The sequence below is a fragment of the Salvelinus fontinalis genome, chromosome 12, assembly GCF_029448725.1.
Source record: "Salvelinus fontinalis isolate EN_2023a chromosome 12, ASM2944872v1, whole genome shotgun sequence".
Taxonomy (NCBI): domain Eukaryota; kingdom Metazoa; phylum Chordata; class Actinopteri; order Salmoniformes; family Salmonidae; genus Salvelinus; species Salvelinus fontinalis.
The window spans coordinates 32007469-32031898 of NC_074676.1; the positions used below are offsets into that span (position 1 = coordinate 32007469).

The 24430-nt window shown below is 39.7% G+C and overlaps 1 protein-coding gene across 1 annotated transcript; it reads left to right on the top strand.

The window, feature by feature from the left end:
- Positions 1–12563: 12563 nt before the first annotated feature.
- On the top strand, positions 12564–18693 carry LOC129867200 (DET1 homolog). Its single transcript, XM_055940436.1, has 6 exons — positions 12564–12772; positions 15483–16273; positions 16379–16732; positions 17078–17268; positions 17484–17675; positions 18207–18693. The coding sequence occupies exons 2-6, from the start codon at positions 15545–15547 to the stop codon at positions 18394–18396; spliced, it is 1656 nt and encodes a 551-aa protein (XP_055796411.1). The 5' UTR covers positions 12564–12772; positions 15483–15544; the 3' UTR covers positions 18397–18693.
- The last annotated feature ends 5737 nt before the right edge of the window (positions 18694–24430 follow it).

The window sequence follows — 24430 nt, forward strand, 5'->3', positions numbered from 1 at the left end:
AAATCCAAATTAGAGGTAAAATGTGTTACACAGAAGCAGCTAGCTATCTGAGGGTGCCAACAGAAGGGGATTTGGTAAATACGCACTTACCCCGCTGGGTATCTTTATCAAACAGAAGATGGTTGCTATTGTACAATCCAACTGGCTTAATTTGATATGAAATACATTTGTTTCCTGTAAAGACAAAAGCCTACAGTCTCAAACAATCCGTTGAAACATATCATGGTAATGCCTGGATGTGTTTATAGGTGAGGAGATTTAATTTAATTTAAGGCATGTGTTGGGTTCACATGTCAGTGAATTCAGACAGGTGTTTTCCCCTAGAGATAGCTAGAGATAGCTACTGCTAATGAGTCAACACTCTTCTCAGGGCATACTGCTCCTTTATCCCTTCATGCACTAGTTGGACATTGATAAATCATAACCAAGCTGCATCTAATTGCATTAATTGGATCAATGCACAAACGGTCTTGTTTGAACACCTGCTGTAAATAATTGTATTGCCTGGGTACAGACTGCATATGTAGCACACCATTTGTGGCACCATAATGGGGAGAGTTTCTCCATGTAAATGTGTAATCATTATGTTTCACAGACAACCTGCCAGTCAGCCTGTTCAGCATAGACACAGCGCAAAAGTATGTGAGAGTTGTAATAAGGCTACATTGCACAAATCGTAGAGATATAAGATATTTAGAGCGTCTCTAAATATGAAGTATTTTATATAACATTCTAAGACTATTAGTTACAATTAGGACGTACACCGTAGCCTAGTTAGTGTCATAAAACATGTAGGCCTAACAGGTGAATGGTAACATTTGATTATGCTTAGGTAACACTAAAATGCCCCTGATTATTTGGACTAAACAGCAGTGCTGAAAAGTATTAGACTTGAGCGGGAACGTGTCCTGCACAGCCTATTACACGACATTGGAGCTGGTCACCCCGGTGGTGCTGAAATAGTTAGCGAACAGGTTTTTAACAAGTCACCTCACGCTGAATAGTAAAGCACGTGGTTTTTGTGTTATATTTGTTCTAGAAATGTGAGTAAGCTTTTATATTTGCTTGATTTCCAAGGTTGACCAGTATAAAGTTCTTATGGTCTTATGGTCTTTTAAAAACATCGTATTTATATATGCTTCCAGAGGTCATCACCAGCATAACTTACTACTTGGCTATGGTCATTGCTATTACAAGGCTGCAAAACGAGTTCACAACTACGTGTTGCATGACATTATAGTAAAATAATGATTCAATTCAAAAATTGAGAATTGTCATTATTTAAACCATCAAACTGAAGTGACAATTGCTTATGGTCGAAGCTGCACGGGAGCATGTGTTCCCATATTAGTCTAAAGTAGGCCTAAAAATAGAAATATAAACGTTGTCTTATTTCACCCATCCAATTCGCCAGTCACCCTGAAACAAAGGTATTGTAGGCTACCACAACAGTAAATATGAGGACATAGCCAACTGGCTGATATGGATTTGTCAGGGATAACTGTAATAAAGAGCTCTTCAAATCTAATTATAGCCATTATGTAAACACAACGACAGGGACATTATCTTTCTTTGCGGGGGTCTTTCCTATAATCAATATAACCTTTTCGCAAGCCTTCAGTCTTCTCCTTCTAAGTGCCGGAGAGAAACCAGAAAAATGTCACATTGAACTTTGCTTAGTGGCTATTACACAGTAACAAAGTGCAGATTTTCTCTGATCTTCTTCTGTTTTTATAGTCGAATAAATCATAATATTTGTAATGGGGAGGTTAACGGGCATATGTAGGCTATCATAGCCTATTAAACATCTTACAATAGATTATTGTTCACATTACTCACTGCTCATGCGAAAATATAAAGCTTAGATTTCACTGATGATATAGGCTATCACAGGAACATTACGAATCTACAGGAAGAGTTCATGCTATAGACACCCTCAGAAATAATTCCAACAGGTTGTGCTCGCTGCGTTCTACCTGTTGATATGATCAGCATCCCTCCCGACATGAACTATTGCGGTCTGACCACTCGTCCCACGTATATATCTGAAAGTGTGGTACAAGAGTATGAAAAAATTAATCAAATTCAAAAGTCACATTTGTGAAATAATCAAATGTTCAACTCAATAGAGTCACATACATACGCCCACGATGTGACCCACATATTGGCATGCATTTCATTTCCTTTCTTTGCATTTCAGCTCCACCTCTCAAGTCTCAATTTGCCAACTTGCCTTCTCGAGAATCAGGCTTATAATTGTAGCAATGCTTAGTTCTTTGTCAATCAGATGTGGCTTGTTTCAGGCGGTTTTGCAAAACACGATTTATAGTCAAGAGAAAACAGACTACCCTCCTTATATACTTGTGTTTCTTTACATCCATACCTCATTCATTATTTTATCATTGTATCATTCAGCAAACATAAAACAACAAGAGTCGATCAGAAATCAGAGATAGCCTACCTTGCAGATGCTGTCTGCGCCGCCTCTGGGACTGGAATCGAAAGTATTGACAGTGCATCTTTCTGCCATGTGCGGTAACACAACCTACAGTTTTTATGATGGGCATATCCATTTAAATCCCGATTCGTCCCCACAGGTGGCCTGTCAATTTCATGAGCGTGACGTCACCTTACGAAGGAGAGACATAAAAACCCATCTTTCACAACAAAAGTCCTATAGAGGATGTATTTTAGAATGAGATAATAAATGGTAGCCAGTAGCTTCAGTTGTAACAATTCGGACCTTATCAGCAGGCTAGACCTACACTAGACCTACACTAGGCTATACATGTCTCTTAGAATCGTTTTTTCTATAACATTGCTCTGTTCATTTGCATGAGATTCTTATTGAAGAGAATGGTCAAATTTTAATGACACCATGATCACAATGACCCATAGACCTAACGTTTACAACCTCAGTGGTGTGAATACATGTCAACTATATGTGCAAGCATATGGGCAAATGTCACATTCAGTTAGGATTTTTTTTATACATGTAGCCTTATATAAACACATGGAAATAACAGAGTAAATCTATCCCCTATTATTGTAGCAACAGAGAGAAATAGGATACACCGACAGTTTGTATGCATTATCTATTGTATTTGAGGTTTCTTCCATGCATCTCAATACTCGCGACTATGCAAATTTTCATGTCACTAGCGACAGTGATTAAATTACCAGAAAATACAACATTGATACTGTCTGTACCTTAAATACAAAAGCTGCAAGATAAAAAATAACAACTAAACATTTTTGAACAATGCTCATCTAGTTATTTAGAATGCAATTTGCTTCTTTGAATGCATTTTGTTTAGACCACCAAGCATAATCCCCCATTTCCCCAATCAATGTCTCTTTTTGAGTCCGAATCCTTCATAAAAAGAGCCTCTCCCAGTCAGCACCACTTCCTTCACTGTAACAATAAGAGGGACTAAATTGCTGTCAATGCTCAACAAATAAATTTGAAAATTATGTTAGATTTTACTTTAAAATGGATTTTACGCACTTAGCAGATGACAGCTGCAAAAAGCACAGTCTGCAATTGTACATTTCCATGATTTTGAAGAAAAAGCTGCTCAAAAGTGTATTTTCAGACACAAATGTGCTACCCCATTGTGCTGAGAACTTTAGTGTTCTCCTCCCAGACTAAACATGATTCTTTTAAATGTTTGATTCATTATATTTGTATCTCCATGTGTGCGTGTGTGTGTCTGTGTGTGCAAGTGTGTCTGTGTGTGGTGTATTTATCCATGGGGGTGTGTTTTGCCTATATGTGTGTTCTTCTGCATCTTGACAAATGTTTCTTTAGAGATGAAAGTAAAGATATTTTTTACTCTGATGTGTGTTTGAGGCACCACTGAACGCTCACAATGGTTTCAATGGATACCTCTGAATACTGTCTGATTCAGAAGCCTGGGTCATTTTACAGGGCTACCGAACAATGATATCTTCAAGTCTCTGAGCAGTTACATAGGGATAGTGGAGAAATACCTCTTCATCTGTGACTATCTGTAGTGTTTTCCCTTTATTCAATAGACCATTAGACACAAGTGTTTGTGATTTTCTCTTATACTGTAGCTACAAGGTCATATCATTCTGAGTGGAATGTGTATGCCTCTTACATAATGTAATATAGCAACCAATATTCTAGATATACAGTGAATATACAGAACATTAAGAACACTTTCCATGACATAGACTGACCAGGTGAATCCAGATGAAAGCTATGATGCCTTGTTGATGTCACTTGTTAAATCCACTTCAATCAGTGTAAATGAAGGGGAGGAGACAGGTTTAAGAAGGATTTATAAGCCTTGAGACAATTGAGACATGAATATGTGTGCCATTTAGAGGACGAATGGGCAAGACAAAAGATTGAAGTGCCTTTGAACAGGGTATGGTAGTAGGTGCCAGGCGCAGCGGTTTGTCTCAAGAACTGGTGCCACTCAATATTAGGAAAGTGTTCCGAATGTTTGGTATACTCAGTGTATATCACTGTGTGGTTGCAGGATGACTGGTATGAGCACAATGAAATGAGGATACAACACAATTTAACAACAACAGTATGGTTTTAATATACATTGAAATGTCTTCACACGGCATGGATAACTAGTCTCTCATCACATTTGGAGACTTAGAAAGACCTAGGGGTCAATGAAGTGTTGTTGGGGTGTTCTCTCTATTCAGAAAGGGTTAGCCTCAGCTAATGGTTTTTATCGGCTGTACAGGGCTACAGCACAACTGATAAGAGTTTGGTTACATGTCGCTAAAGAGCAGCTAAGTTCAAAAGTTGCACTAACACATGTCCATATCAGTGTTATGCAAACATGCGCAGAACAATTCCTTGTTTGCCTAAGCAGCCTATAAGTAATTAATTGTGTTCATTGAGATGGAGCATCTGTTTATCCATACCCCTGACCCACCAAGAATCCCTGAACACCTGGCACAAGGCATCTCTTTTCTAGGTAACTGTGCTCATCAGATAATGACCTCTCCCCGGGTTAATACTTACAAAGAAGGGATCCTTTTTCTGACAAAGCAGGGTTTCTACCCAGGGCCTACTTCTATACTTTTAGACAGGGGGAATGTTAAACCATGACATAAACATCAGAAAGGGGAAAGAGTGCAAACAAACAGGATAGTCACATCAAACCATTGCTGGGGTCAGAGTTAGAGTGTTCTGCAATAGATGGACAAGTTTCTTTTGCACTAATGCGTCTTATACACTCAGCAGAGCAGTAATAATAGAAAAGTGCCCATCACTCTTCTCTCAACCGTATTCAGAATGGCAGAAATTGCCACCCTCTACATCGACAGAGAAGTTGCGGCACAGACATGCGCAACGGTTACGTCCCCCACTGAGGCCCCCTTAGCTTTCTCCTGGAGAGGTAAAAAGGGTCATTCAGCCAGAGCCCAGGCGCTAGTGTTTGACCTCACTGCCTCCTTTTAAGGGTTTTTGAAAAATGGCAAATCATTTCATTCCCCAACTTCTCATCCATCTCCACTGACCTTGCTAGAAGAAGGTGCCCCTAGAAAAGCATTGTCAGTGTTCTGTTGTTATTTTCACTGCACAGCCCTTATGTGCTTCGTAAAAGCGTAAAAATAGGAAGAAGTAATCAGTACTATAAGGAAAAACAGGAAAGTCTTCTAACTGTATATAATAGCACTCTGAAGAGTTTCATGTTTGATATAATAGCATGAATCATACGAGCAAACACATGGCACTACTCATGAACACACATGTAAATGGGCCTACAAGTAAGTGGCATGACTACATCCTTGACTGCTGTGTTCCTTCTCACCATCTTTACTTTGTCATTAATTCAGGATTGAGCTATTTCTGTGTTAAACCACACTTAAAATCATCCCATACTTGAAGAACATTTTAAATGTGGAATGTTGAGCAGTAAGGTTCCCCATTATACAAGAAAAGGGACAAATCTTGGAGGGCTAAACACTATGTTCAGCCTGGAAATGGAGTTCTGAAAAACATTCAGATATAGAAATATGTCCTGTGATGCAGTTTCATGCAAGAATAAAACACAAAATGTAAAATAGAAGCCACAGGTTCTGAAAGTATTTTTGTAAGTAGGTTATTGTAAGAAGGAAATTTAATTCAGGAATATTAAAATGTCATGGAAATGTGATCACATTCAAATTACATTTGGAATTCCATTTCATTATAAGTATTTTATAACTGTATCCAAAATAATAAAATACTGTACATTATATCATGAAACAATGAATACTATCAACTATCCAGACACCAAATTGTTACATTAAGCAAATTATGCAGGCTTTCCATTACATTCTAAATGATTAAACATCCAGTTGTCTTCCTCTGAAAATCAAGTAGTCAAGTAGTGAAGAAATTAAGAGAAGGATAGCTTGTTTTTGTTGATTGATTTAGATGAGAGTTGTACTATTCGAACTGATTCGAACTGTTCATGCCAAGTAAATGATGTACCCTAGTTTGTAACATTCTTTTGACTTCAGTTCTTTGAATGTGAAACTCTTAAAAGTTGATGCATTGAAATGGACTTGTGAGGATGCCGTTACTTCTCAGAAAACCCTAAATTTACTTCACTCACAAAGACTTGAAAGGTTCAGGTAGGTAGAGATGGCTGGAAAGCATTCTAAAATGCATGCGTATTTAGTGTGTCTTGGAAAGTTAAAAGCTTTTCCAAAATGTCAAATACAACCCTTTAGTAAAATAGATATACAAAAATGGTGAAACAATGTATTTCTGCCTGCTCTTTGTACTAAGAGCAACCTTTTCAAACTGCTATTTCAGAATCAAGAGGACATTTACAAAAATATAATGAGGGAATAATTGACACAATAACTGTATAATTATTAACTATCCATGTCATTTTCCAACTAGCCTACTATGTTTCTACACTTATTTTAAATATAGTGCCTTCAGAAAGTATTCACACCCTTTTCTTTTTCCACATTTTGTTGTGTTACAGCCTGAATTTAAATTTGATTACATTTATATTTTGTGTCACTGGACTACACAAAATACCTCATAATGTTTTTCAAAATGTTTACAAATTCATAAAAAATGCAAAGCTGAAATGTCATGAATCAATAAGTATTCAATCCCTTTGTTTTGGCAAGCCCAAATAAGTTCAGGAGTAAAAATGTGCTTATCAAGTCACATAATAAGTTGCATGGACCCCATTCTGTGTGCAATAATAGTGTCAAGATCGTCGTAAGAAGCGGACCAAAGCGCAGCGTGGTTTGAATACATACTTGATTTAATTAACGAAGACGAAAACGAAGAACACTTGACAAACTAATACAAAACAATAAACGACAAACGTGAAGCTAATCAAAACTAGTGCTGACACAAACACTACACATAGACAATAACCGACAACCCACAATACAAAACAGGCTACCTAAATATGGTTCCCAATCAGAGACAACGCAAAACACCTGTCTCTGATTGAGAACCATATCAGGCCAAACACATAGAAATAGACAAACCAGACATACAACATAGAATGCCCACACAGATCACACCCTGACCAACCAAAACATAAAACATACAAAGCAAATTTTGGTCAGGGCGTGACAAATAGTGTTCAACATGATTTTTGAATGACTCACTCATCTCTGTACCCCACACATACAGATACAGTTGAAGTCAGAAGTTTAAATAAACTTAGGTTGGAGTTATTAAAACTAGTTTTTCAACCACTCCACAAATTTCTTGTTAACAAACTATAGTTTTGGCAAGTCGGTTAGGACATCTACTTTGTGCATGACACAAGTCCTTTTTCCAACAATTGTTTACAGACAGATTATTTCACTTATAATTCACTGTATCACAATTCCAGTGGGTCAGAAGTTTACATACACTAACTTGACTGTGCCTTTAAAAAGCTTGGAAAATTCCAGAAAATGATGTCATGGCTTTAGAAGCTTCTGATAGGCTAATTGACATCATTTGAGTCAATTGGAGATGTACCTGTGGATATATTTCAAGGCCTACCTTCAAACTCAAACTTTGCTTGACATCATGGGAAAATCAAAAGAAATCAGCCAAGACCTCAGAAAAAAACTGTAGACCTCCACAAGTCTGGTTCATTCTTGGGAGCAATTTTTTATAAACGCCTGAAGGTACCGCGTTCATCTGTACAAACAATAGTATGCAAGTATAAACACCATGGGACCACGCAGCCATCATACCGCTCAAGAAGGAGAAGCGTTCTGTCTCCTAGAGATGAACTTACTTTGGTGTGAAAAGTGCAAATCAATCCGAGAACAACAGCAAAGGACCCTGTGAAGATGCTGGAGGAAACAGGTACAAAGGTATCTATATCCACAGTAAAACGATATCGATTTAACCTGAAAGGCCACTCAGCAAGGAAGAAGCCACTGATCCAAAACCGCCATAAAAAATCCAGACTTCGGTTTGCAACTGCACATGGGGACAAATATCATACTTTTTGGAGAAATGTCCTATGGGCTGATGAAATAAAAATAGAACTGTTTGGCCATAATGACTATTGTTATGTTTGGAGGAAAAAGGGGGAGGCTTGCAAGCCGAAGAACACCATCCCAACCGTGAAGCACGGGGGTTACAGCATCATGTTGTGGGGTGCTTTGCTGCAGGAGGGCCTGGTGCACTTCACAAAATAGATGGCATCATGAGGGAGGAAAATTATGTGGAAACATTGAAGAAACATCTCAAGACATCAGTCAGGAAGTTAAAACTTGGTCACAAATGGGTCTTCCAAATGGACAATGACCTCAAGCATACTTCCAAAGTTGTGGCAAAATGGCTTAAGGACAACAAAGTCAAGGTATTGGAGTGGCCATCACAAAGCCCTGACCTCAATCCTGTAGAAAATTTGTGGGCAGAACTGAAAAAGCGTGTGCGAGCAAGGAGGCCTACAAACCTGACTCAGTTACACCAGCCAGGAGGAATGGGCCAAAATTCCCCAAACTTATTGTGGGAAGCGTGTGGAAGGCAACCCGAAACGTTTGACCCAAGTTAAGCAATTTAAAGGCAATGCTACCAAACACTAATTGAGTGTATGTAAAGTTCTGACCCACTGGGAATGTGATGAAATAAATAAAAGCTAAAATAATCATTCTCTCTACTATTATTCTGACATTTCACATTTTTTAAATAAAGTGGTGATCCTAACTGACCTAAGACAGGGAATTTTTACTAGGATTAAATGTCAGGAATTGTGAAAAACTGAATTTAAATGTATTTGGCTGAAGTGTATGTAAACTTCCGACTTAGGGCTCTCAGTCGAGCAGTGAATTTCAAACACAGATTCAACCACAAAGAAGGGCACTTATTGGTAGATGGGTAGTCATTGTATATCCCTTTGAGCATGATGAAGTTATTAATTACACTTTGGATGGTGTATCAATACACCCAATCACCACAAAGATACAGGTGTCCTTCCTAACTCAGTTGCAGGAGGGGAAGGAAACTGCTCAGGGATTTCACCTTGAGGCCAATGGGGACTTTAAAACAGTTACAGAGTTGAATGACTGTGAAAGGAGAAAACTAAGGATTAATCAACAACATTGTAGTTACTCCACAATACTAACCTAAATGTCAGAGTGAAATAGTCCAAAACATCATGTTTGCAATAAGATACTAATGTAAAACCACAAAAAAATGTGGTAAAGAAATTAACTTCATGTCCTGAATACAAAGTGTTATGTTTAGGTCAAAACCAACACAAAACATCGCTGAGTACCACTATTCATATTTTCAAGCATAATGGTGGCTGCATCATGTTATGGGTATGCTTTTCATCGGCAAGAACTAGGAAGTTTTTTATGATAAAAATAAATAGAATAGAGCTAAGCACAGGCATAATCCTAGAGAAAAACCTGGTTCAGTCTGCTTTCCAACAGACACTGGTAGAGAAATTTGCATTTCAGCAGGACAATAACTTAAAACACAAGGCCAAATATACACTGGAGTTTCTTACCAAGATGGCATTGAATGTTCCTGAGTGGTCTAGTTACAGTTTTGATTGAAAATCTATGGCAAGACTTGAAAACTGCTTTCTAGCAATGATCAACAACCAACTTGACAGAACTTGAAGATAAAAAAATTAAAGTGCAAATATTGTACAATCTAGGTGCAGTTGTGTAAGTACTTTACTTTATCTGTATTTTACTGTACTATTTATATTTTCGACTACTTTTACACCTCATTCCTAAAGAAAATAATCTACTTTTTACTCCATACATTTTCTCTGACACCCAAAAGTAGTGGTTACATTTTGAATGCTTAGCAGGACAAAAAATCATCCAATTCAAGCACTTATCCCTGGTCATCCTGACTGCCTCTGATCTGGCGGACTCACTAGACACACATGTAAATTATGTCTGATTGTTGGAGTGTGCCCCTGGCTATCCGTAACTTAAAGAAAACAAGAAAATGGTGCCGTCTGGTTTGCTTAATATAAGGAATTTGAAATGATTTATTCTGTTTCTTTTGATATTTTAGCAATTACATTTACTTTTGATAATAAAGTATATTTAAAACCAAATACTTTTAGACTTTTACTCAAGTTGTATTTTACTGGGTGACTTTCACTTTTACCTTTACTATTAATGTCTCTTTACTTTTACTCAAGTATTACAATTGGTGGGGTTTTCCACCACTGTCCAGGTGTGCAAAGCTCTTAGAGACTTACCCAGAAAGACTCACAGATATAATCGCTGCCAAAGGTGATTCTAACATGCATTGACTCAGGGGTGTGAATACTTATGTAAATTAGATATTTATGTATTTCAATAAATCTGCAAACATTTTTTATTTTTATTTTTTATTTTTTATCCCATTTTCTCCCCAATTTTCGTGGTATCCAATCGCTAGTAATTACTATCTTCTCTCATCGCTACAACTCCCGTACGGGCTCGGGAGAGACGAAGGTCGAAAGCCATGCGTCCTCCGAAGCACAACCCAACCAAGCCGCACTGCTTCTTTAACACAGCGCGCCTCCAACTCGGAAGCCAGCCGCACCAATGTGTCGGAGGAAACACCGTGTACCTGGCCCCCTTGGTTAGCGCGCACTGCGCCCGGCCCGCCACAGGAGTCGCTGGAGCGCGATGAGACAAGGATATCCCTACCGGCCAAACCCTCGATAACCCGGACGACGCTATGCCAATTGTGCGTCGCCCCACGGACCTCCCGGTCGTGGCCGGCTGCGACAGAGCCTGGGCGTGAACCCAGAGACTCTGGTGGCGCAGCTAGCACTGCGATGCAGTGCCCTAGACCACTGCGTCACCCGGGAGGCCTAAATCTGCAAACATTTCTAAAAACATTTTTTCACTTTATCATTATGGGGTATTGTGTGTAGATGGGTGAAACAAAAAATCTATTTAATCCATTTTGAATTCAGGCTGTAAAACAAAATGTGGAATAAGTCAAGGGGTATGAATACTTTCTGAAGGCACTGTGTGTTTATTTTCCATTAGCTGTTAAACATACCTCTTTGAAATGGTCCCTTGAGGTCTCTCGTCCTTATCCCAGTCCGCTCATAATTACAGCCTCCACGTGTCTGTGGAGCATATGGAGGAAGCCAATTGATCTAGGCTATATCCCTCTATTCCTCCAGAAAGAATAGCCCAAAAGTGTTTGAATACCCCTTCTGTCATAGCCTTTTCTCAATCTAAATCATACTTTGCAAACAGCTGCTAAAAGCTGAGGTGAAAAGAGTATGAGACATACAGTATTGGAAATTAATGAGCTGATATACAAAAACTCAAAAGAAAAAGAGTGGGAGAGGATACTCTTGCTGAATAAGTTATTTATGTGCTACACACATCCCCTCTGAGTAACAGAGCAACAGGTATTATTATTGGCTATTTAAAAAAATACCACAGAAGGCTTGCATTGTATTACATGGTAAAATCTACAGTACATTGAAAAGTGGACCATTTGATGTTCTTGTCACTGTTTTTAGCACTACCTTTCCGTGTTCACCGCATGCTATTACTGGAAATTACGACTTGTAATCTGTGAGACAGGTTCGTCAGGGATAATTGCACATAGAGCCATTATCATGCTCTCAAGGCCAAGCATGAAGGCTTTCTTCTGTTGGTCTTCCTTCTGCTTTTTTTTGTGCAATTTTTGAGGCTTAAGAACAAGATCCATTTTGGGATTGTATAGAACATTTAATCATTAAGACCCATATCTCTCCATACACTACTTTGTGATGGTTTCAGTTGATTAGACCTATTAGCAGGGCCAGTAGTGTACTATGACCAAGAAAAACTCTGATCAGGTCACATGGCCAGGAAAACTCCTGAACCGAATTTGTCAGCTATATGCGAGTGGAGGTTTTCTCATTTAATCACTTCATGTTTCTCTCTTAGGGTTTCATCCTGACCACATATTTAAAGTAGTTATATTCAAATGAATTTCAAGTAGAAAAAACACTATTAGGGCCCCAGGAAATCACAGGGTCTATGCCCCAGGCAATTGCTGTGTCATTGCAGTCTAGGCTTACTACCAGTCTGTCTTTGGTCAAATGTGGTGTCTACGTGATGCGATACTCTTTTCAACCTGAGTTTACGGTGGCGCTGTGAGGAATGGTTCCACGGAAGAGGATGCGTCTTCGCTGACGGCTCTATTAGCTAGCTAACTAATACGAACAACATTGAACAGTGTTGAGAAATCACGACTCACTTATGTCGTATGTGCAGAACAAATGTTCCAAGCTTGTCATACATTCGTTTTTTTATTGCCTGCCCTCAAGACGCTAGCCTCAAGCCTGTAAGTTAAACGTTATTCCCGCATTTGTTTATTTTTGTGACTGCACAGTCAGTGCACTAGTACCAAAGATATTTATAACTCAGCCTTCTGGATGGGCTAGTACTAGTAGTAAGCTAGCTAGCTAACGTTAGCATACCGGCTTGACAATTTATTTCTGTTTGTTGTGTATTTTGCTGCATCTGTTACTGTCTGGCCCAAAACGAAATAATATTCTAGCTAGCTAGCTGCTATTTTTCAGGGCTAGCTTGGTAGTTAGCTAGTTAGTATGAATGGAAAATGGAAGCCACAGTTTTTTTCCTGTGGTTAATCTGTGAATTGAAATAATGACCTACTAACCCGTCGTCAAGTTAATGGTTCTGACTAGGTGAAATACAGCTACGACCGGAAGTGAATTTTTCGTAACAGGCTAGGATAATTTACTTAGTATGTTAGATAAATTAACAACAGATTGAGGCTAAGAAAAGAGTTAGGGTTAGCTAAATTGCTCTCTTAACCTGCTACGAAAAGTTACTTCCGGTCGTAGCTGTACCCCATCGACTCACTACAGGCTAATTGCGCATAGCCCATAGAGAACAATAGTAAAGGATTTTTTTTGTAGGCACTAACTCCGCCATGTTTTTGTGGGATAAACGTCGGTAATAAGGTATGTTGTAAACACAGGCTTAGGAGATATTATCAATAAATACATTCCAATAAGATCTGTTGGAAAAAAAGTTTGGATGTTGCCACACACATACCTACTTGTTAACAAAATTAAGGAACTTTCCTTTAAAATAATTCATAAATATTAACCTGCCAAACACTATATGAACAAGTTTAAGGAAAACTTCAACTCAAATTGTTCCTTTTGTAATGACCACCCAGAAACAGTGTTGCATATTTTTTGGCTTTGTATTCATGTAAGAAAACTGTGGCAAGACATCAGTAGATTTATAATTGAACACATTTATGAAGATCTTACACTATTGCGTAGAGATGTACTGCTTGGATCCTTTACCTACGATAGAAATAAGATGACATTTTATGTAAATAATTTAATTATTCTTTTGCCCAAATTTCATATTCACAAATTAAAATTTACAAACAAAATACCACATTTTCTTACCTTACAAAAAGAAATGTAACTGTATTTTAAGACAATTAAATACTCTACTAACAAAAGCTGTTAGAATTATAATTCTATGTATGTCCCTTAAGGTCCTTGTGTAATGCGATATTGTACCCCCTAGACCAATTGTCCATTGTGTATTATTTATATATATACTTGTGTTCCCACATGTACTTCCTGTATTGATATGTTGTTAATAAAAAATAAAGAAATAAAGGCTTAGGAGATCTTAGACCTTTTGTTCTTTGAGATAATCTTCAGTTTATGTCACTTTTTGTGAATGTTGAACAATTTATGTATTTTTAATTTTTTTAACCTTTATTGAACTAGGCAAGTCGGTTAAGAACAAAATCTTATTTACATTGATGGCCTAACCCGACCAGACTCGGACGACGATCGGCCAATTGTCCGCCGCTCTATGGGACTCCCAATCATGGCCGGTTGTGATACAGCCTGAAATCGATGCAGTGCCTTAGACCGCTGCACCTCTTGGGAGCCCCCGAAATGTAATCAAATCAAATACAAGCACAAAGGCTTCATAATTCATAAAGGTCATGTTAACTGAATATTAATTAATAGAAGAAAACATATAAGATCTCCTAAGCCTGTGTTAACCTCAGGCCTTATTTTAAGCGTTTATCCCAAAACCCCATTATTTCCTGATTTATTTTCCACATAGGAATGGCTGATGAACCAGATGTAACTTATTTCTGTTTTTTAGGACTACAAGCTGGCGAGCTCAATTGCACATGTTTTCAAAATGTACTCTGTACTAAAGAACAGTGTTCAATGTTTAATTCAATGGAAACAGTACTGTATTGAACAACCAGTTGAAGAACGGTGTGATTATGGTGGCCCAAAGGGAGATCGTGTATAGTGTGTGATGCACAAGTTTTGCGATTTCAAATGAACACACCCACCAAACGGGAGTGAATGTACCTTGGGCTGTTCAGGATTTTGCAGGGAAATTTTGTGTGATATTTTTAGGCAAATATTCATGATTTTACTGGGGCAAAGCTGGCATTTTGCATGGCAATATGCAATGGTTGTCCAATTTTGTGAAAATTGTGAAATTTTGTGAAAATATGCATGTTTGTTGATGTGTGGCTTGATTGAACCATATTATGCAGTAAATGTGCAATGATTGGTTGAAATTTCAAGCCCTCTTTTCTTTCTTTTTTTTCCTGGATGGACTGGCTATTTAACATTGTGCACGGTTTTGAATGTGTTGTCCAGTACCTACCCCATCATGTAATGTAGCAAATGTTGAAATGAACTGAACACAGCCCTGGAGTGTATTCATTAGTCGGACACTGTTGCAAAACGTTTCACACCATTGCAAAACTTTTTGCAGCAGAAACGGTTTACTCCACGTAGAGTATTGGATAAATTAATGTAGGTCCCTCCCCTTTTTAGTTCCGTTTGCTTCTATTTGTGTACGTTTCACATTGCTTGGTCTCAGTGAATACACCTCTGATGTAGGCTAAACTCATTTTAGTTTGAAATTACCTGTATGATATATGAATCTTCTGATAAGCTTGCTGCATTTTCAAATGAATTGTAAACTGATTTAATCGTTGTTTGTATTACCTCTTTTACCAGTTGCTATACAGAGAGATTTGTGATGTAGCAACCAGTAAGTGGGAGCTGGCAACAATCAAATCATGGAAGATGATTCCCCAACCCTGAAACCCAGGCGCATCCAGAACCAGAATGTAGTCCATCGACTGGAGCGGCGGCGGATCTTCTCTGGTCGGGCTGGAGCCCACTGGTACCGCGTGCGCTGCTTCCACCAGAACCTTTTCCCCAACTTCACTGTGGTCAACGTAGAGAAGCCTCCCTGCTTCCTCCGCAAGTTCTCCCCAGATGGACGCTGCTTCATAGCCTTCTCCTCTGACCAGACCTCCCTGGAGATCTATGAGTACCAGGGCTGCCAGGCGGCTGAGGATCTGCTGCTGGGGCAGGATGGGGAGACCCTGGCCAATGGCAATGACCAACGCTCCCTCAACATCCGCGGCCGCCTCTTTGAACGCTTTTTTTCATTACTGCACGTCACTAATGTGGCCTCCAATGGAGAGCACCTGAACCGAGAGTGCAGCCTGTTCACTGATGACTGTCGCTATGTGATCGTGGGCTCAGCGGTGTATGTGCCAGAGGAGCCCTCTCCACACTTCTTTGAGGTGTACCGCAACAACGAGTCTGTGACTCCCAACCCCCGCTCTCCTCTGGAGGACTACTCACTGCACATCATTGACCTGCACACTGGCCGACTTTGTGACACCAGGTCCTTCAAGTGTGACAAGATCATCCTCTCGCACAACCAGGGACTCTACCTCTACCGTAACATACTGGCTGTTCTTTCTGTTCAGCAGCAGACAATCCATGTCTTTCAGGTATATATCTCAGCCTGCATCATCCTCTGAACACTATGCCTACCTGGAAGTAAGATTATCAAATGTAATTAACGTTTTTACAAACCTTTTGCTTTCATCCGGTAGGTGACATCAGAGGGGACGTTCCTGGACGTGCGAACCATTGGTCGGTTCTGCTACGAAGACGACCTCCTCACTCTGTCTGCGGTGTACACTGAGGCCCGGGCCGAGGGCCAGCCAGGCTTCTCCCGCCTCTACAAGGAGAAGACCATCAACTCCCTGAAGCACAGACTACTGGTCTACCTGTGGAGACGGGCTGAGCAGGACGGCAGCGCCACCGCCAAGCGACGCTTCTTCCAGTTCTTTGACCAGCTGAGACAGCTGAGGATGTGGAAGATGCAGCTACTAGATGAGCACCACCTCTTCATCAAATATACCAGTGAGGACGTGGTCACCCTGCGAGTCACTGACCCCTCTCAGGTACACCTACCCCCTCTGCCCTAATTAAGTTTCTGTAATAAGGCCTTCTTGGTGTGCAAATTATACAAGTATGCACTTCTGAAAGTGCTATCTGTAAATCCAATCTGCAGTTGATTAGATCCTGTTATTTGATTTTGTTTTTCTGTACTCTACATAAAGAGACGGGGGAATTAATACTGTAGATTCAGGCTCATTTCAGCTTATTGCTCAGAAAACTTCTGATATGAAATATTGATTTTGTCTCAAACATTAACTATAGGCCTATTTCATATGATTGTTTGCTGCTGTGGCATTAGTGCATATCGCCTTTATTTCTAACTTCATATCTGTCTGCTCTTCTCTCAGCCCTCGTTCTTTGTAGTGTACAACATGGTGAGCACAGAGGTGATGGCAGTCTTTGAGAACACCTCTGACAAACTGCTGGAGCTGTTTGAGAACTTCTGTGACCTGTTCCGGAACGCCACGCTCCACAGTGAAGCTGTTCAGTTCCCCTGCTCTGCCTCCAGCAACAACTTTGCACGGCAGGTCCAGAGAAGGTATTGGTGACAGGGGGGAAGGCTCACCGCAGGGCTAACATGAAAATATATCCATACAGTGTGGCCCAATTCAAAGGCCAATAAATTGAACCAATTTACAGAAATGAGACTCTTAAAACAGTGTTTAGTAGAGTTCTGAGAAATTCACAGTATTCCTTAGAATTTTTCAGTTAAGCGATTCAGAAATCCTTCTGCTTATGCTCCTTCCTGGTCAGGTTCAAAGACACCATAGTGAATGCAAAGTATGGCGGTCACACTGAGGCTGTGAGGAGGCTGCTGGGACAGCTGCCCATTAGTGCTCAGTCCTACAGCAGCAGCCCCTACCTCGATCTTTCTCTCTTCAGCTACGATGACAAGTGGGTGTCTGTGATGGAACGGCCCAAAACATGTGGAGACCACCCCATCAGGTAACATTGGCTAGATAATGCTGATTTCTAACGTTTTTCTGTAGGGCACAACAAACAATTTTGCTTTAAGTAATGATGGCATGTAATTAATAATCAATCATTCATACCATAAAACTTCAAGTAATAAAGGGGTGTTTATTTGCTTCAACTGTGGAGCTGCCCCGAAGTCTGTTAGAGACATGAATCATTCAGAGCGAGATAGAGATTCTGTTAGATTCCACCGGAGCATGAATGCATCATTCAACTTTTCTTGACCAGGTGTTTTTTAGAGACTGCCATTTCTTAGCTAAAATGTGTAAATGATGCATGGCCATTATAAAAGGCTTGTTGGAGACTGTTTAATCAACATTTTATGGTAACTGTAAGCTCTCGTGTTATTGAAAGTATTACATTTATTGTTAGGAAATTAAACTACAATAACTAATATAACGTTATAGGACAACCATTTGGATGTTACTGTGTGTTCCTAGATACCCTCTTTCATTTCAAACTTGCATTTGAAAGACTGACTGTTTTTCTTGTTAACTGCAGGTTTTACGCTCGGGACTCTGGCTTGCTGAAGTTCAAGATCCAGGCAGGCCTCCTGGGCCGGCCCATTAACCATGCCGTCCGGCGGCTTGTGGCGTTCACATTCCACCCCTTTGAGCCGTTCGCCATCTCAGTACAGAGGACCAACGCTGAGTATGTGGTGAATTTCCACATGCGTCATGTCTGTGTATGAAAGGAAAGCAGTGGACTAGACCTGGAGAACTTGGCATTGTACTGTGTAGAGCAAAAAGCGGTCAATCTGCCTTTTTTCTCCCCCTAGTTTGAGGAACAAAATAAGACTGGACTGTGGGCGGAACCACTCGAAGTTGAAACTGGGAGCTTGGGGATGGGGGATGGATTCCTTACAGGGACCAAAGATGTTTTTGGCTGGCTCTCAAAATGTATTTTTTTGGTCACATTTTATTCTATGTATTTTTATTTAGCCTTTTTACATTTGTTTTATATTTCAATAAAATTATTTAAATATTGATTGTGATTCTTTATTATGAATATTTTACTAGAATAAAGGCTATCTGTAATATGCTTTGCTTAGTGGACTTAGTTATTAAAACCTGATTGTCCCCTTTTTGTTCATGTTAAAGAAGCTTTAGACCAATGTCATTTATTTTCCTCTTTCCCATTTAACAGATAATGGTTGCATTCATATCACTTACACAAATTAGCTACTATATGTTGCTAACCTAGCTCATACCCTATTAGAAATGAAATACATTATGTGGGTAAGTTATACAGGAAATGACCATTAATGTTATTTGAAAATACAGATTCCTTGTTGACCCGATCACCACAGACAAAAGTCAAGTATGAAGACTTTCATGAGGACGGTACTACTGCAATGCACTCATAGCTGTAGCCATATTTTGAAATACCTGAGCATTTACTGTTATTTACAGTTGAGCAAATGTTATTCGCAAGAACAAATTAGGTAGGTAGGTACAGTTTTTGTGCTGCTTTATTTCAGGTTGCTGTCAGCACCATTTTGAGTGTACATCCATGCTAGTAATTACCCCAACTTATGAATTTTACCTAAGATATCTTGCTTGCATTACTGATAAAATAAAAAAAATCTGAGGTGGATGCATTCTTGGGATTATCCAATGCATGAGTCTCTGCCTGTAGGAAATGTGTGGTGAAAAGTCTCAGCTGAGGAGTGGAACGAGATGTGTGATACAACTGGAGCTTTCTGTGGGTGTGTGAGTGAGAAGATGTATGTGTACATCACCTTTCTCATTTAACTCAGACGTAATGATACTGCAGCAAAACGGGACCAAAAAGACAAAGGATTGAAGAAAAAAATGCTATGGCGATCATGTTTTCACAGTGCAATCAGCTCAGTTTTGAAAAAATAGGAAGTTAAATTTGCAGGGCATTTCCCTCATTTTATGATGATTTTATCTAGCTCATTTATCTACATTCAGGTCCATAATTATTAGCACCCTTAATAAAGATGAGCAAAAAATACTATAAAATAATTACAAATATTGAACTATATGGTATGCTCTAAACAATTAGGAAATTATATTTTATACTATTACAATTGCCCAGAGAAAGATATGTGTAACAAGTAATACAAAAACATCTCTAAAAGATAGGTGCGTTAATAATTTGGACCCCTGTTTTCAATACTCTAGCACCCTCCCGTTGAGACTTTTTCTAAGATGTTTTCTAAGATTGGAGAACACATTGGGAGGGATCTTGACCATTCCTCCACACAGAATCTTTCCAGAACCTTGATATCTTTCGCCTGCTCTTATGGACTACCCTTTTCAATTCAAATCTCAGGTTTTCAATGGGGTTCAATTCCAGAAACTGAGATGAGCATTGCAAAATGTTGAGCTTGTGGCCAATTAAACATTTCTTAGTGGATTTTATATTTATTACTTGTTAAAATCTATTTCTCAATTTTATTAGTAGAAAATTATCTAATTGTCAAAACATTTTTAGCATGCAATATATACTGAATGAAAATATAAACGCAACATGTAAAGTGTTAGTCCCATATTTCATGAGCTGAAATAAAAGATCCCAGAAATGTTCCATATGCACAAAAAGCTAATTTCTCTCAAATGTTTTGCACACATTTGTTTACATCCCTGTTAGTGAGCATTTCTCCTTAGCCAAGATAATCCATCCACCTGACAGGTGTGGTATATCAAGAAACTGATTAAACAGCATGATCATTACACAGGTGCACCTTGCGCTGTGGACAACAAAAGGACAGTTTTGTGCAGTTTTGTCACACAACACAATGCCACAGATGTCTCAATTTTTGAGGGAGCGTGCAATTGGCATGTTAACTGCAGGAATGTCCACCAGAGTTGTTTCCAGATAATTGAATGTTAATTCAATTAAGCTGCCTCCAATGTTGTTTTAGAAAATGTGGCAGTACGTTCAACCGGCCTCACAACCACGCCAGCCCAGGACATCCACATCCAGCTTCTTCACTTGCTGGATCGTCTGAGACCAGCAAACCAGACAGCTGATGAAATTGAGGAGTGTTTCTGTTTGTAATAATGCCCTTTTGAGGGGAAAACTAAATCTGATTAGCAAATCATTGAAATTGTTGCATGTTGCATTTATATTTTTGTTCAGTTTAGCTCAGTATTTGTATTATTTCGTTTTTTTTGTTGTAGAAGTTTACTCTTCTACAACAGATTTTTAAGTGAAGGGAAATAGATGACATTCATGTCAACCAACATTCATCAGATGTATTCTATACAATCCTCTTTTAAGCGCATCTCAAGGTTAAATGCCTCTGTGTTCTGTGCCCATCTGTAGACACAATGGAATAAAGCAAAATGTGGTAACAGGCTTTATCACAAAAGACAAAGGCGTGTCATACCAGCTAAACAATCTATTATTGCAAAGACTTGAAAATCCATTTCAGCTTGATTCAGGGCTGAAATACTTAGACATATGTGTCCCATCTGAATAACAGATAACAGTTAGGTGAGTTCTACAGTAGGCTTTGAACACTTGGGAAACTAAAATTGGGAAACTTATAGCATGGTGCTGATATGCATTTTTTCTTCATATCTGTGTCCATTCCTCAGTAAGAAATCAATCCTGAAACGTATCTTACTGTATTAACCAAATGTTAGAATAAATGTATGAGTAATAAACTGCTGCCCAGCTAGTTGCCTGCAGTAATCTCCAATCAGATAGTGGGAGTAAGTCCAGGGCAGCTGGACAAAGGGCCAAGCGTAGTGATATCCTGCCGGCCCCCATCAGAGGCCCAGCTCTCTGGGGTTAACTTGTGAACAGACAGCAGGTGCTGTGGGATTAAGTGTTCACCCTGCCTCTGGTTACAGGCTAATTGAACACATTCAAACACCTGCTTGACAGCTAGGGGAGGATTCTGCTGCTGTGATGGGAATGGGGAATGGGAGGGGGTGGTGGTGGTGATGAGAGGTTAGGTAGGGGTTCCAGCAGTTAGTTGATTCATTTGTAATATTTTCTGATGTAGGATAAATTAAATCTCTTGTAGATCTCATTATGTCTCAGAGAAATGTGAAATCTAGCATGTGAGTGAGTGACGGAGCATACGGTAGCTTGTCTTTACACTTCTTTGCATTATTGAAAGTATACCCACCCTTTTTGACTTGTAGTTCACTTCACTGATGCTGATGTACTGTATCTTTCATTGACAATTTGGTAAATGATCCTCCTAAATTAAGTTTGTTCACCTTATTGGAAATGGATTTACTCATTTGCACGAAGGGATCACAGTAATGTATGAACAATAGGAGGAGATGATCTCAGTAACAAACACATGTATTATGTTCTACTTCTAATGTATTGTAGGTATTTTTGGTGTTACTGGCACACATGAAATAAAGGTGGTCTTGTACAAATGCATGAACATTAATGTCCATAAAAATATTTTTTCTTTATCAATGTCAGACGCCTCATGTTAATTTGATGTATGTTTAGTCACAATGTATGATCGGGCAAAGGCCTCATGTGGAATATGTGTCTTCTGTAGCACAGCTAAGGAGCCAGCAGATGAGCGCTCCGCTGTTGGCCTGACCTTGGTTGCTATGGCTACGAGGTGCATAGAGTGTTATAGCCACTGTCTGCCTGGTAACCCAATCCCTGCTAATTGCTGTTGTCTTGGCAACGCAGCAACCAATGTAATCCTAGGAAAGGGCAACAATCATAAATGTATAAATGTATCTGCTGCTTGCTTGTCATGTCAACGAGACATGCAGGATGATGCCGTTCTTAGGTTAATGACTAGAGCATCCTCCCAGTTTAGACCCAGTACTACAGTGGATTCAGATAAGCTATCTGTGCCTGCCACTGCCACTTGTTCAATGGACTTTAAATATGAACCGGAAAGGGCCTGTTTTAGCAGGGTCATTTTCGTACTGTAATTTAATACAGTGGAAGCACGTTGCACTGATTTTCTCCAGTGACACATAGCTCAGTTAAGCATCATTTAGAGAAGAGCTGTAGAAAAAGTGACATGGCATTATCCGTTTCTATTCAACAACCTTGGTTCAATTTCTTCATTATTATCTTCTCAAATGTACAACCCTTCAAGAAAGTGTTTTCTAAAATGCAAGGCCATTATTTATTGGGTGAATATTGAATTATACTTTAATTAAAACCAAAAGACAATAATCTGAAGTGGTGTGGAACTATGTGGTCCATCTCTCAAACTGATTAATGACGTCATGTTGTTTAGGGCACTTTACACTGCCCTATCCCTGTTCACCCATGACTGTGTGCCTACACACATCTCCAACTCAATCATCAAGTTTGCTGACGACACAACAGTGGTAGGCCTGATTACCAATAACGACGAGACCGACTACAGGGTGGAGGTGAGAGCCCTGGCAGAGTGGTGGCATGAAAGCAACCTCTTCCTCAACATCAACAAAACAAAGGAGCTGATCTTGGACTATAGGAGACAGCAGAGAGAACACACCCTTATCCACATCAATATGGCCACAGTGGAGAGCTTCAAGTTCCTCCACATGCACATCACTGAGGACCTGAAATGGTCCCTCCACATCGACACTGTGGTGAACAAGGTGCAACAGCGCCTCTTCAACCTCAAGAAGTTCATGGATGGTCAGTCCTAAGACCCTCACAAATGTATACAGATGCACCATAGAGAGCATTCTGTTGGGCTGCATCACCACCTGGTACGACAACTGCACTGCCGTACTTACACTGCCACCCGCAACCGCAGGGCTCTCCAGAGGGTGGTGTGGTCAGGCCAACACATCACTGGGGGCACACTGCCTGCCACTCAGGACATCTAAAGCACCCGGTGTCACAGGAAGGCCAAGACCTCAGCCACCCGAGCCACGGCCGGTTAACCCCACTACCATCTAGCAGGAGGAGACAGTACAGGTCCATCAAAGTTGGGACCGAGAGACTGAAAAACAGCTTCCATCTCAAGGCCATCAGACTGTTAAGCAGTCATTGCTAGCTGGCCTCCGCCCAGTACCCTGCCCTGCACCTTAGAGACTGCTGCCCAATGTACATATGTGTAACCTTAATTTAACTAGGCAAGTCAGTTAAGAACAAATTCTTATTTACAATGACGGCCTACAGCCAGCCAAACCTGGATGACACTGGGCCAATTGTGTGCCGACCTATGGGACTACCAATCATGGCCGGTTGTGATACAGCCTGGATTCTAACCAGGGTGTCTGTAGTTACGCCTCCAACACCGAGATGCAGTGCCTTAGACCGCTGCGCCACTCGGGAGCCTGAGTCATTGAACACTGCTCAAAATGTTTGCATAATGTCTATTATTCTGAAATTGATTCTGTAGTTAGAAACAGATAAGATTACCATTGCTGCAACATTATTCTGTTGAAATGTTATTTAAATTAGCAGTTGCTACATCCATTGTACCCATTGATTCATAAAGAATATAATTTATAAATGCCTCATGAGCTTAGTTCAACTGATGCACGCCATCAGATCCCCAAATATAAGCTTGTTTTACTCCCATGTTTGTAAACAAAGAAAATGTAAGCAAACACCATGTAGCCTCAAACATGGTTAAAACTATGATTTGGATTCCATGGATGGTCAGTCCTTGCATCCATAGTTCTGCTTATGAATTTGAGAGTCGTTACATTTCTCCAGTCCCATCCCTCAGCTTTTTACCAAACCAGGGGTAGGGAACCCGCTTTGTTATTGTTTCTACTGCTAATTGCCACTTTAAGCAAATTAATTACTCA